The following is a 24,909-nucleotide window of genomic DNA, read 5'->3' as shown; positions in this document are numbered from 1 at the left end:
TTTAACATCATTTAACTCGCGGACTTTAACGTCAAGGAGCTCACAGTCTCGGGTTGAGACCGACGTCGGGAAGCTCCAAAAGCCGCACGATGTTCGACTAGCCCCGACCCCGGGGTAGATCGCCCGGCACGGGGGAGCTGAGATCCCCCCCCCCCCCCCCCGATGCAGGAGTTTGATCGCCACGACATGCCGTAACCAGCGTGCAGCGTAGGTTTACCAGGTTAATTCCAGGAATGGCGGGACTGTCGTATGTTGAAAGACTGGAGCGACTAGGCTTGTATACACTGGAATTTAGAAGGATGAGAGGGGATCTTATCGAAACGTATAAGATTATTAAGGGGTTGGACACGTTAGAGGCAGGAAACATGTTCCCAATGTTGGGGGAGTCCAGAACCAGGGGCCACAGTTTAAGAATAAGGGGTAGGCCATTTAGAACGGAGATGAGGAAAAACATTTTCAGTCAGAGAGTTGTGAATCTGTGGAATTCTCTGCCTCAGAAGGCAGTGGAGGCCAATTCTCTGAATGCATTCAAGAGAGAGCTGGATGGAGCTCTTAAGGATAGCAGAGTCAGGGGGTATGGGGAGAAGGCAGGAACGGGGTACTGATTGAGAATGATCAGCCACGATCACATTGAATGGCGGTGCTGGTTCGAAGGGCTGAATGGCCTCCTCCTGCACCTATTGTCTATTGACACGGAGGGCCCGATCGCTGGCTACGGGAGCCAAGATCGCCCTGTCAACGGAAGGCTCGTGGCCCCCGACCGCTGGAGGACAAAGAAGGGAGAGATTGAACGTTTTTTTTCCGCCTTCCATCACAGTGAGGAATGTGCAGGAGTCACTGGGGTGGGCGTTCATGTTAAAATGTATTTTGCGTGTCCTGTTGCTTTTTGTTGGTATGACTGTACGGCAAATGAAATTCCTTGTATGTTGCAAAGCATACTTGGCTAATTAGGTGTGATTGTGATGATGATGATGATGATGATTATCGTCTCTCTCTCTTTCTCTTCCAGCACAAGGGGCTGGGAAGCGGGTTCCAAGTGAACATGGAAGCAGCTTTGACCGCTCGGGATAGAGTGGGGGTGCAGGACTTTGTCTTGCTCGATTCCTACACCAGCGAAGTGGCCTTCCTGGACAATCTCCGCAAACGCTTCCGAGAGAACCTCATCTACGTAAACTTTTACTGTCTCATTTTAGAGACACCGCGCGGAAACAGGCCCCTCGGCCCGTCGAGCCCTCGCCGACCAGCGATCCCCGCGCGTCAGTTCTATCCTACACACACTACCAGGGACAACTTGCAGAGGCTCATTTACAGAGGCTAATTTCCGCGTTAACCAACCTGATCTCCCGGTGGCTGAGCACTTCAACTACCCCTCCCACTCCCAGTCTGACCTTTCTGTCATGAGCCTCCTCCAGTGCCATAGTGAGGCCCACCGGAAATTGGAGGAACAGCACCTCATATTTCGCCTGGGCAGCTTGCAGCCCAGCGGTATGAACATCGACTTCTCCAACTTTAGATAGTTCCTCTGTCCCTCTCTTCCCCTCCTCCTTCCCAGATCTTCCACTGTCTTCCCGTCTCCATCTACATCCTTCCTTTGTCCCGCCCCCCTTACATCAGTCTGAAGAAGGGTCTCGACCCGAAACGTCGCCCATTCTTTCTCTCCTGAGATGCTGCCTGACCTGCTGAGTTACTCCAGCATTTTGTGAATAAATACCTTCGAATTGAGGCTAATTAGAGATAACACTGCGGAAACAGGCTCTTCGGCCCACGGAAGACGACCAGCGATCACCCCGTACTCCCGGGCGTCAGGGGTTATGGGGAGAAGGCAGGAGAATGTGGATAGGGTGGTGAAGAAGGCGTTTGGTATGCTTGCCTTTATAAATCAGAGCATCGAGTATAGAAGTTAGGATGTAATGTTAAAATTGTACAGGGCATTGGTGAGGCCGAATCTGGAGTATGGTGTGCAGTTCTGGTCGCCAAATTATAGGAAGGATGTCGGCAAAATGGAGAGGGTACAGAGGAGATTTACTAGAATGTTGCCTGGGTTTCAGCACTTAAGCTACAGAGAGAGGTTGAACAGGTTGGGTCTTTATTCTTTGGAGCGTAGAAGGTTGAGGGGGGACTTGATAGAGGTTTTTTAAATTTTGAGAGGGACGGACAGAGTTGACGTGGGTAGGCTTTTCCCTTTGAGAGTGGGGAAGATTCCAACAAGGGGACATAGCTTCAGAATTGAGGGACAAAAGTTTAGGGGTAACATGAGGGGTAACTTCTTTACTCAGAGGGTGGTGGCTGTATGGAATGGGCTTCCGGTGGAAGTGGTGGAGGCAGGCTCGATTTTATTATTTAAGAGTAAATTGGATAGGTATATGGATAAGAGGGGATTAGAGGGTTATGGTCTGAGTGCAGGTAGATGAGACTAGGTCAGGGAGAGTGGTCGGCGTGGACTGGTAGGGCCGAACGGGCCTGTTTCCGTGCTGTAGTTGTTATATGGTTATATGGTTATATGGGGTTAGGAGGGAGAGATAGATCAGCCATGATTGAATGGCGGAGTAGACTCGATGGGCCGAACGGCCTAATTCTGCTCCTCTCACTTATAACCTTATGAACTGGTTCTATCCTACACCCTAGCAACAATTTGCAGAGGCTAATTAGAGATACAGCAAGGAATTCTCTGCCTCAGAAGGCAGTGGAGGCCAATTCTCTGAATGCATTCAAGAGAGAGCTAGATAGAGCTCTTAAGGATAGCGGAGTCAGGGGGACAGCTCGGGACAGCAGGAACGGGGTACTGATTGAGAATGATCAGCCATGATCACATTGAATGGCGGTGCTGGCTCGAAGGGCCGAATGGCCTCCTCCTGCACCTATTGTCTATTGTCTATTGAGACAGGCCTTTCGGCCCACCGAGTCCGCGCTGACCAGCGATGGCCGGTTCCACACACTAGGGACAACTTCACCATTTGTACCGATGCCAATTATCCTACAAACCTGCACGTCTTTGGAATGTGGGGGGGGAACTAGAGCACCCGGAGAAAAACCCACGCGGGTCACGGGAAGAACGCACAAACTGCGTACAGTCAGCACCCGTAGTTAGGATTGAACCCGGGACTCTGGCGCTGTGAGGCAGCAACTCTACCGCTGCGCCACCGTGTCGCCCTGTGTGTGTGTGTGTGTGTGTGTGTGAGGATGTGTGTGTGTTCATATTGTTAACTGGTGGTGGGTGTATGGAACCAGCTGCCGGAGGAGGTAGTTGAGGCAGGGACTATCCCAATGTGTAAGAAACATTTGGACAGGTACATGGATAGGACAGGTTTAGAGGGATATGGACCAAACGAGGGCAGGTGGGACTCGTGCAGCTGGGACATGTTGGCCGGCATGGACAAGTTGGGCTGAAGGGCCTGTTTCCACATTGTATCATTCTATGGTATTTGTATCGCGGCGTAAACACAGTAAAATATTTCCAGGAGTCTTATCATTTGATTCGGAACTTTGAAAAGTACTGAAGTACGGACGGGTCAATGAAGATTTGTTCGATATTTTGCACTGCGTTTCCTTGACATGGAATCTGTTTTATTCTTCAGACGTACATTGGCACACTGCTTGTTTCTGTGAATCCATACAAGGAACTGGATATATACACTCAGGAAAAGAAGGAGCTCTACCAAGGAGTCAATTTCTTTGAACTTCCGCCTCACATGTGAGTCGTAGGCCATGGCAACTTGTCAGGTTTGTCACCAGGTCATGTGATAGGAGTAGAATTAGGCCATTCGGCCCATCAAGTCTACTCCCCATACGAGGAAAGATTGGAAAGGCTAGGCTTGTATTCACTGGAGCTTCGTAGGATGAGAGGGGATCTTATAGAGACGTATAGAATTATAAAAGGACCGGACAAGCTAGATGCAGGAAAAATGTTGGGGGGAGTCCAGAACCAGGGGCCACACGCAGTCTAAGAATAAAGGGGAAGCCATTTAAAACTGAGGTGAGAAAAAACTTTTTCACCCAGAGAGTTGTGAATTTGTGGAATTCTCTGCCACAGAAGGCAGTAGAGGCCAATTCACTGGATGAATTTAAGAGAGAGTTAGATAGAGCTCTAGGGGCTAGCGGAATGAAGGGATATGGGGAGAAGGCAGGCACGGGTTACTGATTGTGGATGATCATCAGCTTTGATCACAATGAATGGCGGTGCTGGCTCAAAGGGCCAAATGGCCTGCTCCTGCCCGCCTTCTCCCCATATCCCTTGATTCCACTAGCCCCTGGAGCTCTATCTGACTCTCTTTTTAAATTCATCCAGTGAATCGGCCTCCACTGCCCTCTGTGGCAGAGAATTCCACAAATTCACAACTCTCTGGGTGAAAAAGTTCCTTCTCACCTCAGTTTTAAATGGCCTCCTCTTTATTCTAAGACTGTGTGTGGCCCCTGGTTCTGGACTCCCCACAACATTGGGAACATTTTTCCTGCATCTAGCTTGTCCAGTCCTTTTATAATTTTATATGTTTCTATAAGATCCCCTCTCATCCTTCTAAACTCCAGTGAATACAAGCCTCATCTTTTCTCGGTTACTCCAGCACTCTGCGTCTATCTTTTCTAGTTACTCCAGCACTTTCTTGCTATTGAGGGCGTGCAGCGTAGGTTTACTAGGTTAATTCCCGGAATGGTGGGACTGTCATATGTTGAAAGACTGGAGGGACTAGGCTTGTACACACTGGAATTTAGAAGGATGAGAGGAGATCTTATCGAAACGTATAAGATTATTAAGGGGTTGGACACGTTAGAGGCAGGAAACATGTTCCCAATGTTGGGGGAGTCCAGAACAAGGGGCCACAGTTTAAGAATAAGGTGTAGGCCATTTAAAACTGAGATGAGAAAAAAAAATTCACCCAGAGAGTTGTGAATTTGTGGAATTCTCTGCCACAAAAGGCAGTAGAGGTCAATTCACTGGATGAATTTAAGAGAGAGTTAGATAGAGCTCTAGGGGCTAACGGAATCAAGGGATATGGGGAGAAGGCAGGAACGGGGTACTGATTGAGAATGATCAGCCATGATCACATTGAATGGCGGTGCTGGCTCGAAGGGCCAAATGGCCTCCTCCTGCATCTATTGTCTAACATTGGGAACATTTTTCCTGCATCTAGCTTGTCCAGTCCTTTTATAATTTTATATGTTTCTATAAGATCCCCTCTCATCCTTCTAAACTCCAGTGAATACAAGCCTAGTCTTTTCTAGTTACTCCAGCACTCTGCGTCTATCTTTGGTGTCGCCCAGCGCACGCGGTTCCTCGCGTTGAGCCGATCTATTCCTCTTGTGACCTTGTCAACAACGCATGGCTTTCACCTGTTCCCCCCCGCAGCTACGCCATCGCTGACAACGCCTACCGGGTGATGTGCGCAGAGTACAACAACCACTTCATCCTCATTTCCGGAGAGAGCGGAGCTGGGAAGACCGAGGCCTCCAAGAAGATCCTGGAATTCTACGCCAAGACCTGCCAGACCACAGAGCAACTGCAAGTGGTGCGTGACCGCCTCCTGCTGTCCAACCCCGTGCTGGAGGTGAGCACGGCCTGGGGTAGCAATCAGTGCAGTCCCCGTACCCCCCCGAAACATCACCAATCCTCGTGCTCCAGAGATGCCCCTTCACCCCTCTGACTGACTCCAGCACTTTGTGTCTTTTTATTTGTAAACCAGCATCTGCAGTTCATAAGAGCGTAAGATCATTGGGTGATGGGAGCAGAATTAGGCCGCCATTCAATCAATAGACAATAGGTGCAGGAGGAGGCCATTCGGCCCTTCGAGCCAGCACTGCCATTCAATGTGATCATGGCTGATCATTCTCCCTCAGTACCCCGTTCCTGCCTTCTCCCCATACCCCCTGACTCAGCGATCCTTAAGAGCTCTATCTAGCTCTCTCTTGAATGCGATCTCTCTTGAATGGCTGATCTATCTCTCCCTCCGAACCCCATTCTCCTGCCTTCTCCCCATAACCCCTGACACCCTGCTTCCATTCTTTGTTTCCATACACTGCCGAAAGCCGGCGCAAAATGGTGGCGCAGCGGTAGAGTTGCTGCCTCACGGCGTCAGAGACCCGGGTTCGATCCAGACTACGGGTGCTGTCTGTGCGGAGTTTGGACGTTCTCCCCGTGACCTGCGCGGGTTTTCTCCGGGTGCTCCGGTTTCGTCCCGCGCACCTGCGACGTGCATGTTTGTCGGTTGATTGGCTTCTGTAAATAGTCCCTAGTGTGTGTGGGATAGGGCTAGTGTACGGGGTGATCGCTGGTCAGCTGTCCCTAGTGTGTGTGTGTGGGATAGCGCTAGTGTACGGGGTGATCGCTGGCCAGCTGTCCCTAGTGTGTGTGGGATAGCGCTAGTGTACGGGGTGATCGCTGGTCAGCTGTCCCTAGTGTGTGTGTGTGGGATAGCGCTAGTGTACGGGGTGATCGCTGGTCAGCTGTCCCTAGTGTGTGTGTGTGGGATAGCGCTAGTGTACGGGGTGATCGCTGGCCAGCTGTCCCTAGTGTGTGTGTGTGGGATAGCGCTAGTGTACGGGGTGATCGCTGGTCAGCTGTCCCTAGTGTGTGTGTGTGGGATAGCGCTAGTGTACGGGGTGATCGCTGGTCAGCTGTCCCTAGTGTGTGTGTGTGGGATAGCGCTAGTGTACGGGGTGATCACTGGTCAGCTGTCCCTAGTGTGTGTGTGTGGGATAGTGCTAGTGTACGGGGTGATCGCTGTCCAGCTGTCCCTAGTGTGTGTGTGTGGGATAGTGCTAGTGTACGGGGTGATCGCTGGTCAGCTGTCCCTAGTGTGTGTGGGATAGCGCTAGTGTACGGGGTGATCGCTGGTCAGCTGTCCCTAGTGTGTGTGTGTGGGATAGCGCTAGTGTACGGGGTGATCGCTGGTCTGCACGGACTCGGTGGGCTGAAGGGCCTGCTTCCGTGCTGTATCTCTAAAGTCTAGAGTGTAAAGATGGACAAGCTACAATCCCCAGGCCACGCCCCAATGAACGTGTTGAATCAATGACTTTTTCCAATAACTTACGTTCACTCTCGCTCTTTCATTTCAGGCATTTGGAAACGCCAAGACCCTGAAGAACGATAATTCCAGCCGCTTTGGGAAGTACATGGACATCCAGTTCAGCTACACGGTACCAACTCAATGCTTTTCTGATGTCTATCTCACACGGAGATAAAACACCATGGACCCCAGAATGAAGAGATTCAATCGGTCTGGGTGTCCCGAGAATGGCTGGGATCTCCCCCCACCCCCCACCCACCATACTTTATTAGCCAAGTATGGTTTGCAAAACAACAGGAATTTCATTTGCCGTACAGTCATAACATACAGTCATTGTGATCATGGCTGATCATCCACAATCAGTAACCCGTGCCTGCCTTCTCCCCATATCCCTTGATTCCACTAGCTCCTAGAGCTCTATCTAACTCTCTCTTAAATCCATCCAGTGATTTGGCTTCCACTGCCCTCTGTGGCAGAGAATTCCACAAATTTATAACTCTCTGGGTGAAATAGTTTTTTCTCACCTCAGTTTTAAATGGCCTCCCCTTTATTCTAAGACTGTGGCCCCTGGTTCTGGACTCGCCCAACATTGGGAATTGTCCCGTATTAGCCGGTCCATCCCGTATTTTGGGCTAAATTGGTTTGTCCCGTATGGAACCGCCCTTGTCCCGTATTAGGCCCGGGGGGGGGGGGGGGGGCGCTGTAGGCCCGGACACTGTAGGCCCGGACACTGTAGGCCCGGACACTGTAGGCCCGGACACTGTAGGCCCGGACACTGTAGGCCCGGACACTGTAGGCCCGGACACTGTAGGCCCGGACACTGTAGGCCCGGACACTGTAGGCCCGGACACTGTAGGCCCGGACACTGTAGGCCCGGACACTGTAGGCCCGGACACTGTAGGCCCGGACACTGTAGGCCCGGACACTGTAGGCCCGGACACTGTAGGCCCGGACACTGTAGGCCCGGACACTGTAGGCACGGGGGCCACTGTTGGCCCGGGGGACGCTGTAGGCCCGGACACGTTAGGCCCGGACACGTTAGGCCCGGACAATGTAGGCCCAGACACTGTAGGCCCGGACACTGTAGGCATGGGGGCCGCTTTGGCCCGGACAGTGTAGGCTAACGGAGTGTGTTCGGGGAGCGGAGCCGAGTGTGTTAGCCGAACGCAAGTTGCGCGGCAACTCGCCTCCCGCCGCCATTGGTGGGAACACGTGGCCGCTGGCTGGGTGAGGTCACGTGTGGCGCGGGCGGTGATGTCACCTTTTGTCCCTTATTTGAGAGTTAGGAAGTTGGCAACCCTATCTGTTGTCCCCCACCTCCCCCCCCCCCCCCCCCCCCCCCCAGACCTGCCGAGCAGGATTTTGTTGTTGTTCCCGATGAAATATTTAGAGTGAAAAGAACTGTGTCCAGTTCCAGGACTATTTGCAGCAAAGTAATTCAAGATTGAAAGGGGACATTGTCTGATGTTGGCAAGCACTGCGAAACGCTCAGAGCTCGGATAGCAATCTGGGCCACGTTTGAAAGGCAGCTCATGTGGGAGATGAAATGTTGGACATCGAGCCCATGATAAATTAATCAACTTCCTGAATAGTAAGGCGATCAAGCTCGTGAGGCAGGATAAGCATCGGCAATAGACACAAAAAGCCGGAGTAACTCAGCGGGACAGGCAGCATCTCTGGAGAGAAGGAACGGGTGACGTTTCTGGTCGAGACCCTTCTTTAAGGTCTTCCTCAGTCTTCAGACTGAAGAAGGTTCTCGACCCGAAACGTCACCCATTCCTTCTCTCCAGAGATGCTGCCTGACCCGCTGAGTTACTCCAGCATTTTGTGTCTATCTTAAGTATTAGACAATAGACAATAGGTGCAGGAATAGGCCATTCGGCCCTTCGAGCCAGCACCGCCATTCAATGTGATCATGGCTGATCATTCTCAATTAGTACCCCGTTCCTGCCTTCTCCCCATACCCCCTGACTCCGCTATCCTTAAGAGCTCTATCTAGCTCTCTCTTGAATGCATTCAGAGAATTGGCCTCCACTGCCTTCTGAGGCTGGCTTGTTGGACTGGCACAGTTCTAGAGCAAGAGCCTCGAGCACCAGGGACCCGGATTCGATGCACACCTCGGGTCTCTCAGTGTGGAGTTTGCATGTTCTCCCTGCGACCGCGTAGGTTTCTCCAGGTGTCCGGTTTCCCCCAACATTCTAAACACTACGGATTTTGTAGCTTAATTGGCCTCAGTCAATAGCACCCTAGTGTGTAGGATGTGAAAGTGGGATCACGTACAACTAGAGGAATAGATCGGGTAGATGCACACAGTCTCTTGCCCAGAGTAGGGAAATCGAGGACCAGAGGACATAGGTTCAAGGTGAAGGGGAAAAGATTTAATAGGAATCTGAGGGGTAACATTTTCACACAAAAGGTGGTGAGTGTATGGAACAAGCTGCCAGAGGAGATAGTTGAGGCTGGGACTAAGAAACAGTTGGACAGGTACATGGATAGGACAGGATTGGAGGGATATGGACCAAGCGCAGGGAGGTGGGACTAGTGTAGCTGGGACATGTTGGCCGGTGTGGGCAAGTTGGGCCGAAGGGCCTGTTTCCACACTGTATCACTCTATGACTCTATGACTCTAGAGTACAGGTGATTGATGGTCGGTGTGGACTCGGTGGGCCGAAGGACCTGTTTCCAAGCTGTATCTCTGAACAAAAGTTAAACTAAACTACACTAAACTCAAAATTAAACTATACTAAACTAAATTATACTGAACTATATTACACTACACTACACTAAACTAAACTCTTCCCAGCTGTTAACAAGCGACTGAATCATCCTACTGCAATCAGATAGCAGTCCTGAGCTACCATCTATCTCATTGGTGACATCGGACTACCTTTGATTGGACTTTACTGGCTTCACCTTGCACTGAACATTATTCCTTTATCATGTATCTGCACACTGTGGACGGCTCGATTGTAATCATGTGTTGTCTTTCCGCTGACTGGTTAGCGCGCAACATGAGCTTTTCACTGTACCTCGGTACACGTAACAATAAACCGAACTAAAACTACACTACACTACAGTGATTCTACAGAAATCCCTCCTCATCTCCTTCCTAAAAGAGCGCCCTTTAATTCTGAGGCTGTGCCCTCTGGTCCTGGACTCTCCCACTAGTGGAAACATCCTCTCCACATCCACTCTGTCCAGGCCGAATTCATTATTCGCGTTCACTTTATCCAAGGATCCAGCCAGTGTGATCGGACTACTGGATCTCCATGGCTTTGAAGTCTTTGATGTCTTCTGTGGCAAGGAATTCCTTTTGTTTCTGTTCACAAAATGCTGGAGTAACTCAGCAGGTCAGGCAGCATCCCAGGAGAGAAGGAATGGGTGACGTTTCGGGTCGAGACCCTTCCTCAGTCTGAAGAAGGGTCTCGACCTGAAACGTCACCCATTCCTTCTCTCCCGAGATGCTGCCTGACCTGCTGAGTTACTCCAGCATTTTGTGAATAAATACCTTCGAGTTGTACCAGCATCTGCAGTTATTTTCTTACACCTTTTGTTTCTGTGATGCTTAAGAGTTTAAATCAAAGATGCTAGAGGAACAAGATAGACCACTCGACCCTAAAAACCGTAGTACGTCACGACGCCATTTTAGCAGGCAGAAACTTGCAGAAACATTTACAAAGAAAAATAACAAAAACCTGTGAATTGATAGATGAGATATATTCTGCATTTTAATGGTATCATCACACATACTGTTCCCCCAAAACACTGATTACACTGCGAGAGGCATAACGTTTTGCTTACAAAAATGAAGTAAACGGGTCCTTTTCAGAATGGCAGGCAGTGGCGGGTGGAGTGCCGCAAGGCTCGGTGTTGGGGCCACAACTGTTTACCATGTATTAATGATTTGGAAGAGGGAATTAGAAGCAACACTAGCAAGTTTGCGGATGACACAAAGCTGGGTGGCAGTGTAAACTGTGAAGAGGATGTTAGGAGGTTGCAGGGTGACCTGGACAGTTTGAGTGAGTGGGCAGATGCTTGGCAGATGCAGTATAATATAGATAAATGTGAGGTTATCCACTTTGGCGACAGAAACAAGGAGGCAGATTATTATCTCAATGGAGTTAGGTTAGGTAAGGGGGAGGTGCAACGAGACCTGGGTGTCCTTGTACACCAGTCACTGAAAGTTGGCGTGCAGGTACAGCAGGCAGTGAAGAAAGCTAATGGAATGTTGGCCTTCATAACATGAGGATTTCAGTATAGGAGTAAAGAGGTTCTTCTGCAGTTGTATAGGGCCCTGGTAAGACCACATCTGGAGTATTGTGTACAGTTTTGGTCTCCTAATTTTAGGACGGACATCTTTGTAATTGAGGCAGTGCAGCGTAGGTTCACGAGATTGATCCCTGGGATGGCGGAATTGACATATGAGGAATGATTGAAAAGACTAAGCTTGTATTCACTGGAGTTTAGAAGGATGAGAGGGGATCTTAGAGAAACATATAAAATTATAAAAGGACTGGACAAGCTAGATGCAGGAAAAATGTTCCCAATGTTGGGCGAGTCCAGAACCAGGGGCCACACTCTTAGAATAAAGGGGAGGCCATTTAAAACTGAGGTGAGAAAAAAACCTTTTCACCCAGAGAGTTGTGAATTTGTGGAATTCTCTGCCACAGAGGGCAGTGGAAGCCAAATCACTGGATGGATTTAAGAGAGAGTTAGATAGAGCTCTAGGGGCTAGTGGAATCAAGGGATATGGGGAGAAGGCAGGCACGGGTTACTGATTGTGGACGATCAGGCATGATCACAATGAATGGCGGTGCTGGCTCGAAGGGCCGAATGGCCTCCTCCTGCACCTATTGTCTATATTTCTATGTTTCTATGTTTCTATGCTCCTCTAGTTTGCTTACTAAAATGGCGCCTTTGTGTCCTACACTTCAGTATAGGCGATTTCAACGGAGCGGTCCATCTTGGTCCTCTTTGGTTTAAATGTCGTGCGGATGTTGTGATGAAGCGGGGTGGACTCCGTGTGCGTGTGTGTGTTCACCGTCCGTTGTTGTTTTTGCAGGGGGCTCCTGTGGGGGGCCACATCCTGAGCTACCTCCTGGAGAAGTCCCGCGTGGCCCACCAGAACCACAGGGAGCGCAACTTCCACGTCTTCTACCAGCTGCTGGAGGGAGGCGAGGACGAGCTGCTTCGCTGGCTGGGCCTGGACCGCAACCCGCTGCTCTACCACTACCTCAGCCAGGTACCTGCTGCCGTACGCGTGCGTGGCTGCACGGCGGTAGTCTTACTGCCTTGCAGCGCTTGCCATCCATCCCGACCACGGGTGCTGTCTCGTTTAGTTTAGTTTAGTTCAGAGATACAGCGCGGAAACAGGCCCTTCAGCCCACCGGGTCCGCGCCGACCAGCGATAGTATTAATGTGCTGGTCGGTGCGGACGCGGTGGGCCGAAGGGCCTGTTTCCGCGCTGTATCTCTGAACCAAACTAGAATAAACTATAATCTTTCATCTTTTCACCTTCATAGTTCAGTTCAGTTTTGTTTCATTTGGTTTAGTTTAGAGATACAGTGCGGAAACAGGCCCTTCGGCCCACCGAGTCTGTGCCGACCAGCGATCTCCGCACACTAGCACTATCTTACACACACTACGGACCATTTACACGCACAACAAGTCAATTAACCTACAGACCTGTACGCCTTTGGCGTGTGGGAGAAAACCGAAGATCTCGGAGAAAACTCATGCGGTCACGGGGCGAACGTACAAACTCCGTACAGAGGGCGCCCGTAGTCGGGATCGAACCCGGGTCTCTGGCGTTGCAAGCGCTGCAAGGCAGCAACTCTACCGCTGTGCCACCGTGCAATCCCATCTGTACGGAGTTTGTACGTTCTCCCCGTGATCTGCGTGGGTTTTCTCCGGGATCCTCGGTTTCCTCCCACGCTCCAAAGACGTGCAGGTTTGTAGGTTAATTGGCTTGGTATAAAAATGTAAATTGTCCCTAGGGTGTGCAGGATAGTGTGCAGGATAGTGTTCGTGTGCTGGGATCGCTGGTCGGCGCGGACTCGGTGGGCCGAAGGGCCTGTTTCCATGCTGTATCTCTAAACTAAACTAAAGTAGATGGGCCCTAGAAAGCATTTTGTCGGGATGCATCACAGCTTGGTTTGGGAACAGCTCCATCCAAGACCACAAGAAATTGCAGCGAATTGTGGACGCAGCCCAGACCATCGCACAAACCAACCTCCCTTCCACGGACTCCATCTACACCTCACGCTGCCTCGGCAAGGCCAGCAGCATCATCAAGGACTAGTCTCACCCCGGTCACTCCCTCTTCTCCCCTCTCCCATCGGGCAAGAGGTACAGGAGCGTGTAAACGCACATCTCCAGATTCAGGGACAGTTTCTTCCCGGCTGTTATCAGGCAACTGAACCGTCCCACCACAACCAGAGAGCGGTGCTGAACTACCGACTACCTCATTGGAGACCCTCGGACTATCCTTGATCGGACTTTGCTGGCTTTACCTTGCACTGAACATTATTGCATGTATCTGTACACTGTGAACGGCTCGATTGTAATCATGTATTGTCTTTCTGGTTAGCGCGCAACAAAAGCTTTTCACTGTATCTCAGTACACGTGACAACAAACTGAACTGTACTGTAACAGTAGCAGCTACTGGGAAGTCTTTGCCTCCACTCGTGAGGTGTTTAGTTTTGTTTAGTGTCGAGATACAGCGCGGAAACAGGCCCTTCGGCCCACCAACCAGAAACTAAATTAAACTGAATTGTTATGGTATTTTATTTCTCACATGTACCGAGGTACAGTGAGATTCATTTCAGTATACAGTTCAGTACAAGTATCAATATACATAAGCACTGAGATACATCTTAGCTAAGCTTCTCAGAGCCAGTACAAGTGTTCAGCAGTCGCCAGTTTGGCGCCATTTCCAAGTCCCAGTTGTTGTAAGTGCAGAGTTCTTGACCCGACCGTGAAGGCCCCGTTGTCATGGCGACGCTGCAGGGTCGGCCTGGCCAAGCGTAGGCGTGGTGTCCTCCGCCGCTGCTCCACCGCAGTTTGTTTGTTATCTTGTAATCTTGTTTGTGACTGAACTTCAGCCAAAACGGTACACGTTAGCGCGACAATTTTAGGCCCACCTTACTCACCATTGTCACTTTAGCGATAATGCAAGTAGTTCTATTGAAATCGGTGTTATATTTTTTAAGTTATTCACATTTTAAAGTTTAAAAGGAGGGGAGGGGAGGGGAGGGGGAGTGAGGGGGGAAGGGGGAGTGGGGGAGAACGGAGAGGGGAGGGGGGGTTGAGGAGAGAGGGGAGGGGAGGGGAGAGGAGAGGGGGCTGCACCAATGCAGGAGAGGTTTGGGCCCAACGGGTCCACTTGGTCTAGTAACTTTATAATCACCGTGCCGTAACTAGGCATCATTTTCTGTCGTTAACTTTTCCTGTCTGCCGTCTTCATTAAGGGTGAATGTGCCAAAGTTAGCTCCATCAACGATAAACTTGACTGGAAAACCGTCCGCAAAGCTCTGTCCGTGATTGACTTCTCCGACGATGACATTGATGTAAGTGTTCATCCTTCAGTCTCCAGCGGGATCTTTTTTTTGCCTTAGAAAGGAGCTTTTATTCCATTCATCACAGATACAGAGTACTGGAAAGATCAAAACTCCCCAGCAGCTTGCCAAAGATCAGGGCGCTTGCAGCATCGGGTTCGATCCCGACTACGGGTGCCGTCTGTACGGAGTTTGTACGTTCTCCCCCTGACCCACGTGGGTTAGAAACATAGAAACATAGAAAATAGGTGCAGGAGTAGGCCATTCGGCCCTTCGAGCCTGTACGCACCGCCATTCAACATGATCATGGCTGATCATCCAACTCAGATCCCGTACCTGCCTTCTCTCCATACCCCCTGATCCCTTTAGCCACAAGGGCCACATCTAACTCCCTCTTAAATATAGCCAATGAACTGGCCTCAACTACCTTCTGTGGCAGAGAATTCCACAGATTCACCACTCTCTGTGTGAAAAAAAACGTTCTCATCTCGGTCCTAAAAGACTTCCCCCTTATCCTTAAACTGTGACCCCTTGTTCTGGACTTCCCCAACATCGGGAACAATCTTCCTGCATCTAGCCTGTCCAACCCCTTAAGAATTTTGTAAGTTTCTATAAGATCCCCCCTCAATCTTCTAAATTCCAGCGAGTACAAGCCGAGTCTATCCAGTCTTTCTTCATGGGTTGTCTCAGAGATCTTCGGTTTCCTCCCGCACCCCAAAGACATGCAGGTTTGTAGGTTAATTGGCTTGTGTTTGTTTACTCGGCATGAGTATAAGTTGTCCCCAGTGTGTGTAGGATTGCGTTAGTGTGAGGGGATCGCTGGTCGGTGCTGAAGGGCCTGTTTCCGCGCTGTATCTCTAAGCTAAACTAAAAACTCAATTAAATCAAACAGTCATCAAATTGCAATGTTTTCATCCTTATCCACAAGGCTCTTCCACGATTAGAGAATTAGTTGATTAGTACGGATGTCAGGGGTTATGGGGAGAGGGCAGGAGAATGGGGTTAGGAGGGAGAGATAGATCAGCCATGATTGAAAGGCGGAGTAGATTTGATGGGCCGAATGGCCTAATTTTGCTCCTATTACGAATTCATGAACCCAACAGCACCCAGCGTTCAAATATGATAAGCGTTTGATGGCACTGGGCCTGTACTCGCTGGAGTTTAGAAGGATTAGGGAGGGGGGGGGCCTAATTGAAACTTACCGAATAGTGAAAGGCCTGGATAGAGTGGATGTGGAGAGGATGTTTCCACCAATGGGAAAGTCTAGGACCAGAGGGCACAGCCTCAGAATAATAGGACGTACCTTTAGGAAGGAGATGTGGAGGAATTTCTTTAGTCAGAGGGGTGGTGAATCTGTGGAATATTGTAAATTGTCCCTTGTGTGTGTAGGGTAGTGTTAGTGTGTGGGGATTGCTGGTCGGCGTGGATTCGGTGGGCCGAAGGGCCTGTTACCGTGCTGTATCTTTAAACTAAACTAGAACTGAACATTGAAAAGACGTTTGGACTGGTACATGGATAGGAAAGGTTAGGAGTGATACGGGGCCAAATGCCACTGAAGGCTGTGGAGGCCAAGTCAATGGATATTTTTAAGGCAGAGATTGACAGATTCTCGATTGGTACGGGTGTCAGGGGTTATGGGGGGAAGGCAGGAGAATGGGGTTGAGAGAGAGAGATAGATCAGCCATGATTGAATGGCGGAGTGGACTTACGATACAACATGATAGAACTTTATTCATCCCAGAAGGGAAATTGATCTGCCAACAGTCTAAAACAATAGACAATAGACAATAGGTGCAGGAGGAGGCCATTTGGCCCTTCGAGCCAGCACCGCCATTCAATGTGATCATGGCTGATCATTCTCAATCAGTACCCCGTTCCTGCCTTCTCCCAGTACCTCCTGATTCCGCTATCCTTAAGAACTCTATCCAGCTCTCTCTTGAATTCATTCAGAGAATTGGCCTCCACTGCCTTCTGAGGCAGAGAATTCCACAGATTCGCAACTCTCTGACTGAAAAAGTTTTTCCTCATCTCCGTTGTAAATGGCCTACCCCTTATTCTTAAACACGACATACTTGACTTGACGGGCCGAATGGCCTAATTCTGCTCCTATCACTTACGACCGGATGATAATAATAATTCACGTTCGGCATCTTTTTCGGGGTATTGATAGCTTGCTTCTGCCCACAGAACCTGCTGGGGATAATCGCCAGTGTTCTTCACCTGGGCAACATCCAGTTCATCACAGATAACCACGGGCGTGCCACCATCACCGCGGACAAGCAGATCCGGTGGATCTCCAAGGTAAAGATGCCGGGGTAGACCGACGGAGGGAGCGCAGGACAAAGGGGGCAAGAGAAACGTATAAGATTATTAAGGGGTTGGACACGTTAGAGGCAGGAAACATGTTCCCAATGTTGGGGGAGTCCAGAACAAGGAGCCACAGTTTAAGAATAAGGGGTAGGCCATTTAGAACAGAGATGAGGAAAAACTTTTTCAATCAGAGAGTTGTGAATCTGTGGAATTCTCTGCCTCAGAAGGCAGTGGAGGCCGATTCTCTGAATGCTTTCAAGAGAGAGCTAGATAGAGCTCTTAAGGATAGCGGAGTCAGGGGGTATGGGGAGAAGGCAGGAACGGGGTACTGATTGAGAATGATCAGCCATGATCACATTGAATGCCGGTGCTGGCTCGAAGGGCCGAATGGCCTCCTCCTGCACCTATTGTCTATTGTCCATTGTCTATTGAGACTCCGAATCAGGGTCAAAACAGAGGCAGGCACGGTGGCGCAGCGTGAGAGCTGCTGCCTTGCAGCGCCAGAGACCCGGGTTCGATCCTGACGACGGGCGTTCAGTTCAGTTCAGTTTAGTTTAGAACCCTACACTTGCAACACCCGGGACTTCAAAATGGCGCCAAACTGGCGACTCTGTACACTGTCTCAGTGTACTACTGTTTAGTTTCGTTTAGTTTAGTTTAGAGGTACAGCGCGGAAACAGGCCCTTCTGCCCACCGGGGCCGCGCCGACCAGCGATCCCCGCACACTAACACCATCCTACACACACTAGGGACAATTTTTACATTTGCCCAGCCAATTAACCTACAAACCTGCACGTCTTTTGAGTGTGGGAGGAAAATGAATGATCTCGGAGAAAACCCACGCAGGTCACGGGGAGAACGTACAAACTCCGTACAGACAGCACCCGTAGTCGGGATGGAACCCGGGTCTCCGGCGCTGCATTCGCTGTAAGGCAGCAACTCTACCGCTGCGCCACCGTGACCGCCCGTGACTGCCCCTACACTTGCACTGTATCTGAGATGCTTATCTAAGATGTATCTCAGTGCTTATGTACAGTGATACTTGTGCTGAACTGTATACAGAAATGAGCCTCGCTCGGTACATGTGACTAATAAAGTACCGCACCGGTTCAGTTGAGTTTATTGTCACGTGTACCGAGGTACAGTGAAAAGCTTTTGGTTGCGTGCTAACTGGTCAGCAGAAAGACAACCCATGATCATAATCGAGCCACTCACAGTGTGTAGATAGTTGTAGGAGGAGGGATTTAAGAGTGTGGAGCGATCGTAATATCATATCATATCATATCATATCATATATATACAGCCGGAAACAGGCCTTTTCGGCCCACCAAGTCCGTGCCGCCCAGCGATCCCCGCACATTAACACTATCCTACACCCACTAGGGACAATTTTTACATTTACCCAGCCAATTAACCTACATACCTGTACGTCTTTGGAGTGTGGGAGGAAACCGAAGATCTCGGAGAAAACCCACGCATTATGTGATGGTAGATCTGCTTCTGTGGCTAGCACGCAAACAGTTGCCTGGATTGGGCGCTGCTGTCTATACGGAGTTTGCACGTTCTCCCCGTGACCTGCGTGGGTTTTCTCCGGGACCTTTAGTTTCCTCCCGCACTCCAAAGGCGTGCGGGTTTGTAAGTTTATTGGCTTGGTAAAACTGCAAATTGTCCCTAGTGTGTGTAGTATAGTGCAAGTGTGCAGGGGCTCGATGGGCCGAAGGGCCTGTTTCTGCGCCGTATCTCTAGAATAAACTAAACGAAACATTCTGGAAATAATGGTCTCACACAAAATGGGAATGGGAATGGGAATGGGAATGGGAATGAGAATTGGGGCGAAATATAGAAGATGGACACAAAATGCTGGGGTAACTCAGCGGGTCAGGCAGGATCTCTGGAGAGAAGGAATGGGTGATGTTTCAGGTCGAGACCCTTCTTCAGGCTGGAAAGGAATAGGTGACATTTTGAGTCAATACCCTCCTTCAGGATCAAAATGTAATTGGAATGAGATTTTTAAAATCTTTAAATCTGTACCATTTTCCACACAAAGGGTGGTGGGTGTGTGGAACGAGCTGCTGGAGAAGGTAGTTGAGGCAGGGACTATCACAACGTTTAAGAAACATTTAGACAGGTACATGGATAGGACCGGTTTAGAGGGACGTGGGCCAAACGCGGGCAGGTGGGACTGGTGTAGCTGGGGCATGTTGGGCCGAAGGGCCTGTTTTTGCATGCTGTACCACTCTATGATTTTTGATTTAGAGATACAGCGCGGAAACAGGCCCTTCGGGCCATCCGAGTCCGCGCCGCCCAGCGATCCCTGCACATTAACACTATCCTACACACACTAGGGACAATTTTTTTTAACATTTAACCAGTCAATTAACCTACACACCTGTATGTCTTTGGAGTGTGGGAGGAAACCGAAGATCTCGGAGAAAACCCACGCAGGTCACGGGTAGAACGTACAAACTCCGTACAGACGGTGCCCGTAGTCAGGATCGAACCTGAGTCTCCGGAGCTGCATTCGCTGTAAGGCAGCAACTCTACCGCCGCGCCACCGTGACCACCCACTTGATCAGTATGGGTGCCGGGGGTTATGGGGAGAAGGCAGGAGATACTTGTTCCCAATGTTGGGGGAGTCCAGAACAAGGAGCCACACAGTTTAAGAATAAGGGGTAGGCCATTTAGAACGGAGATGAGGAAAATCTTTTTCAGTCAGAGAGTTGTGAATCTGTGGAATTCTCTGCCTCAGAAGGCAGTGGAATCCAATTCTCTGAATGCATTCAAGAGAGAGCTAGATAGAGCTCTTAAGGATAGCGGAGTCAGGGGGGTATGGGGAGAGGGCAGGAACGGGGTACTGATTGAGAATGATCAGCCATGATCACATTGAATGGCGGTGCTGGCTCGAAGGGCCGAATGGCCTCCTCGTGCACCTATTGTCTGTTGTCTATTGTCTATTAAGAATGGGGTTGGGAGGGGGGAGATAGATCGGCCAGATGGTTGATTGGCGGAGTAGACCTGATGGGCCGAACGGCCTCATCCTGCTCCTCTCACTTCTAATCTCCGCGACAGCACGCTTGGTACAAGGAGCCTCGGCTGTTCCATCCTCACGGTTTGCCTCTCTCTGTTCTTTCCCTCATCGTTTTTCGCCACAGTTGCTGGGTGTCCACGTCTTGGTCCTCCAGGAGGGTCTGACCCACAAGAAGATCGAAGCGAAAGCGGAAGAGGTAAATGACAAGTGGCGTTAGACTTCGCCGCCGGAGACTAACCGTGGGAGGGCGGGCGCGGTAGGGAAGCCAGAGTCTACATAGGCCATCAGGACTGTTAACTTTTATAACTCCAGGAACTACATTTTGTCTTCTCTGTATTAACTTCAATTTATATGCTGTGACTGTAATTCCTTTGTGTGCACAATCCACAGGCTTTGCCACTTTCATTTCACTGCACATCGTGTATGTGCATGTGACAAATAAACTTGACTTGGACTTGAGGAACTCAGTGGGACGGGCCACAGTTTAAGAATAAGGGGACGGCCATTTAGAACGGAGATGAGGAAAAACTTTTTCAGTCAGAGAGTTGTGAACCTGTGGAATTCTCTGCCTCAGAGGGCAGTGGAGGCCAAGTCTCTGAATGCATTCAAGAGAGAGCTAGATACAAATAAAGCTCTGTTATACTGTTAAGGATAGCGGAGTCAGGGGGTATGGGGAGAAGGCAGGAACGGGGTACTGATTGAGAATGATCAGCCATGATCACATTGAATGGCGGTGCTGGCTCGAAGGGTCGAATGGCCTCCTCCTGCACCTATTGTCTATTGTCTATTGTCTATTGTCTCTGGAGAGAAGGAACCGGTAACGTTTCGGGTCGAGACCCTTCCTCTCTCTTCCCCTGAAAGCACAATGGGAAGGAAAATGTTAAAATGGGGGAGGAATCTCACTCCTTAAATGGGAATTATTGCATGTTATGTTTCTATTTTTCAAAGGTGTTGAGTCCCCTGAGTGTTGAACAAGCTTTCTGTGCACGAGACGCGCTGGCAAAGGCTATTTATGGACGCACCTTTACCTGGCTCGTTAACAAGATTAATCAATCACTCGCTAATCAGGTGAGAAGGAGCACCTTTGTCCATTTAAAACATCTCACACGGCACGGAAACACATCCACAGTTGGTCATTGCTAGGTTGGACAGAGGAAGTTGGACTGGATGCGGAGAGGACGTTTCCACTGGTGGGGGAGTCCAGGACTAGAGGTCACAGCCTCTGAATCAAAGGACGTTCTTTTAGGAAGGAGATGAGGAGAGATTTCTTTAGTCAGAGGGTGGTGAATCTGTGGAATTCTTTGCCACAGAAGGCTGTTGCGGCCGTCAGTGGATTTACTTAAGGCAGAGACAGATAGTACAGGTGTCAGAGGTTATGGGGAGAAGGCAGGAGAATGGCCCATCAAGACCACTCCGCCATTCAATCATGGCTGATCTATCTCTCCCTCCTTACCTCACTCTCTTGCCTTCTCCCCATAACCTCTGACAACCCACACTGATCACGAATCTGTCTATCTCTGCTTTAAATATATCCACTGACTTGGCCTCCACAGCCTTCTGTGGCAAAGAATTCCACAGATTCACCACCCTCTGACTAAAGAAATCCCTCCTCATCTCCTTCCTACAAGAACGTCCTTTAATTCTGAGGCTGTGACCTCTAGTCCTAGACTTTCCCACTAGCGGAAACATCCCTCTCGACCACATCCAGTCTATCCGAGCCTTGGATTTATTATTCCCGTTCACTTTATCCTAGGATTCGACCAGGAAGACTGTGATCGGACTGCTGGATATCTACGGCTTTGAAGTCTTTGATGTCAATAGGTAAGAACTTTGTGATACATTGCATTGTTTCACAGGACGTCATTAGAGTCTAGTTTAGTCTAGTTTAGTCTAGTTTAGTCTAGTGACACAGCGAGGAAACATTTGCCCCACCGAGTCCACGCCGACCATTGATCGCCCGTGCACACCAGTTCTATCCAATGCACCGGGGGCAATTTTACAGGCGATTAACCCACAAACCCGCACGTCTTTGGAGTGTGGGAGGAAACCGGAGCGCCCGGAGAAAACCCACGCAGTCGCGGGGAGAACGTGCAAACTCCATACAGAAGTCTTGCTATTGACGGCGTTCAGCGTAGGTTCACTAGGTTAATTCCCGGAATGGTGGGACTGTCGTATGTTGAAAGACCGGAGCGACTAGGCTTGTATACACTGGAATTTCGAAGGATGAGAGGGGATCTTATCGAAACATATAAGATTATTAAGGGGTTGGACACGTTAGAGGCAGGAAACATGGTCCCGATGTTGGGGGAGTCCAGAACCAGGGGCCACAGTTTAAGAATAAGGGGTAGGCCATTTAGAACAGAGATGAGGAAAAACTTTTTCAGTCAGAGAGTTGTAAATCTGTGGAATTCACTGCCTCAGAAGGCAGTGGAGGCCAATTCACTGAATGCATTCAAGAGAGAGCTAGATAGAGCTCTTAAGGATAGCGGAGTCAGGGGGTATGGGGAGAAGGCAGGAACGGGGTACTGATTGAGAATGATCAGCCATGATCACATTGAATGGCGGTGCTGGCAGGAAGGGCCAAATGGCCTACTCCTGCACCTATTGTCTATTGTCTATAATGGGCCGAATGGCCTCATTCTTTCTGCGGCCACTTCTTATGATCTCTCTGGCAGAGTACCTGGCGAATACCCACTTATCTTTGTACAACTGTCCCCTGTACATTAGCCGCTGGGTTCAGTGTGTCCTCTTCCTAATCGGGTGGACATGAAACCTAATACACGGCCCCTGGTGATGAATTAACCGCGGGAGTGCCTGTAATCCTGTGATCAGCCTTCACTTGACCCTGTAGGGAAAAATCCTTCTCCCCATTCCTTCTCTCCGGAGATGCTGCCTGACCCGCTGAGTTACTCCAGCACGCTGCGTCCACCTTCGATGCTCATACACAACCAGGTGTAGTTGTGGGCTGTGGGGCGGAGGGAGAGTTGCAGTGAATCCCACAGATTCACCACCCTCTGACTAAAGAAATTCCTCCTCATCTCCTTCCCTACAAGAACGACCTTTAATTCTGAGGCTGTGACCTCTAGTCCTAGACTCTCCCACTAGTGGAAACGTCCCTCGTGTGTCCACCACACCGCACCACACCACACCACACCACACATGTGGCAGGGAGGGCTTGCTCTTTGGGGGACAAGCTTTGTCTCACGGCCCGGGGAAGGCGGGAGAGTGAGGACGACGGCAAAGTCAGACAGGCGCGGGGAAGACTGACGGACACCAGACAATCCGCTGACTCAATCCGGAACGTTTCTTTCTCTCCAGTTTCGAGCAGTTCTGTATTAATTACTGCAACGAGAAGCTGCAACAACTGCTGATTGAATTGACCCTGAAATCGGAGCAGGAGGAATATAACGTGGAAGGAATCCAGGTATCTGCCCACTCTCGTTCAGCTTAGTTTAGGGTCCGCGCCGCCCAGCGATCCCCGCACGCTAACACCAACCTACACACACTAGGGACAATGTTTTACCTTTACAACACCGTCAATTAACCAGCATCTGCAGTTCATTCGTATAAATAATTATGAACTGTCTTTGGTTGCACCTAAGGACTTTGGACTTTTGCACTAAAATTGGGGTTTTTGATTAATTGATTATTTTTATTTGTAATGTTATCCCACAAACATAATGAACCCACAAACCCGCACGTCTTTGGAGTGCGGGAGGGAGCCGAAGATCTCGGAGAAAACCCACGCAGGTCACGGGGAGAACGTACAAACTCCGTGCAGACAGCGCCCGTGGTCGGGACCGAACCCGGGTCTCTGGCGCTGTGAGCGCTGTCAGGCAGCAACTCTACCGCTGCGCCACCGTGCCTCTCGTGCTACGATAATCTAGGTGGCTCCAACAGTGCAACAACTCCATTGTCACTGTGGGTCAAGGTGACACCTGCCCTTGTGAGGAGTCTCCAGAATAGCCCCCACCTTAAAGTCTGATCGCCACGTCTCGGTAGTGGATGTGACTAAACCTTGCAGGGACAAAACACTAACTCAACTATTAGCTATGAACTGTAGACAGACACAAAACGCTGGAGTAACTCAGCGGGTCAGGCAGCATCTCTGGAGAGAAGGAATGGGTGACGTTTCAAGGCGGGACCCTTCTTGTGACTTCAGGGTATGAAGAAGGGTCCTGACCCAAAACGTCACCTATCCATGTTCTCCAGACATGCTGCCAGATCCACTGAGTTACTCCAGCATTTTGTGTCTACCTTTGGAATAAACCAACATCTGCAGTTCATTTTTAATATAAACTTGGTTGCACTGAGGACTTTGGCCTTTCTTGCACTAATATTGTGGTCTTTAATTTTTTTGATTAATTTTATTTATTATGTTATCTGTGAGTAGGGGTTGCCAACTATCTCACTCCCAAATAAGGGACAAGGTGATGTCACTGCCCCGCACCCCACGTGACCTCACCCAGCCAGCGGCCATGTGCTCCCGCTCCACCAATGGCGGCCGCCCGGGCCGGGAGGCGGGTTGCTACGCAACCTCCGTCAGGCGGCGCTCGGGCCTCCGGGCCTACAGCGTCCGGGCCTACAGCGTCCGGGTCTACAGCGTCCGGGCCTACAGCGTCCGGGCCTAGAGCGTCCGGGCCTAGAGCGTCCGGGCCTAGAGCGTCCGGGCCTACAGCGTCCGGGCCTACAGCGTCCGGGCCTACAGCGTCCAGGCCTACAGCGTACGGGCCTACAGCGCCCCCCCCCCCGGGCCTAATATGTGACAAGGGCTGTTTCGTACCAATTTAGCCCAATATACGGGATGTCCCGGCTAATACGGGACAGTTGGCCACTCTATCTGTGAGGCCTGTGTTTACAGGCCTGTTGTGCTGCTGCAAGTAAGAATTTCATTGTTCCTTTGTCGGTACATATGATGATTAAATACTCCTGACTCTTAATGTAGTCAAACTTCTGGAGTAACTCGGGAGTCAAGTGGTCACCCTGATTCCCCCCTCATGGGGGGATCGCTGGTTG

General features: G+C 50.1%; 1 protein-coding gene across 2 annotated transcripts in view; it reads left to right on the top strand.

Annotated features, from left to right (window-relative positions):
- The first annotated feature begins 1,024 nt into the window (after positions 1 to 1,024).
- myo1ha (myosin IHa) overlaps positions 1,025 to 24,909 on the top strand; it is a 55,000-nt gene continuing 31,115 nt past the window's right edge. Inside the window, exons 1-11 of one of the 2 annotated variants that reach the window (XM_078421906.1) lie at positions 1,025 to 1,168; positions 3,576 to 3,691; positions 5,342 to 5,540; positions 7,048 to 7,128; positions 12,061 to 12,240; positions 14,469 to 14,567; positions 16,743 to 16,856; positions 20,018 to 20,089; positions 20,842 to 20,961; positions 21,647 to 21,714; positions 23,212 to 23,317. In XM_078421906.1, the coding sequence (XP_078278032.1) occupies positions 1,043 to 1,168; positions 3,576 to 3,691; positions 5,342 to 5,540; positions 7,048 to 7,128; positions 12,061 to 12,240; positions 14,469 to 14,567; positions 16,743 to 16,856; positions 20,018 to 20,089; positions 20,842 to 20,961; positions 21,647 to 21,714; positions 23,212 to 23,317 (1,281 nt within the window). In that variant the 5' untranslated portion in view covers positions 1,025 to 1,042. The remainder of the gene's footprint in view (positions 1,169 to 3,575; positions 3,692 to 5,341; positions 5,541 to 7,047; positions 7,129 to 12,060; positions 12,241 to 14,468; positions 14,568 to 16,742; positions 16,857 to 20,017; positions 20,090 to 20,841; positions 20,962 to 21,646; positions 21,715 to 23,211; positions 23,318 to 24,909) is intronic. The other variant, XM_078421905.1, reaches the window with a different exon arrangement.

This window comes from Rhinoraja longicauda, chromosome 25 (genome assembly GCF_053455715.1).
Source record: "Rhinoraja longicauda isolate Sanriku21f chromosome 25, sRhiLon1.1, whole genome shotgun sequence".
NCBI lineage: Eukaryota > Metazoa > Chordata > Chondrichthyes > Rajiformes > Arhynchobatidae > Rhinoraja > Rhinoraja longicauda.
This window is presented reverse-complemented; position numbering and strand designations above follow the sequence as displayed.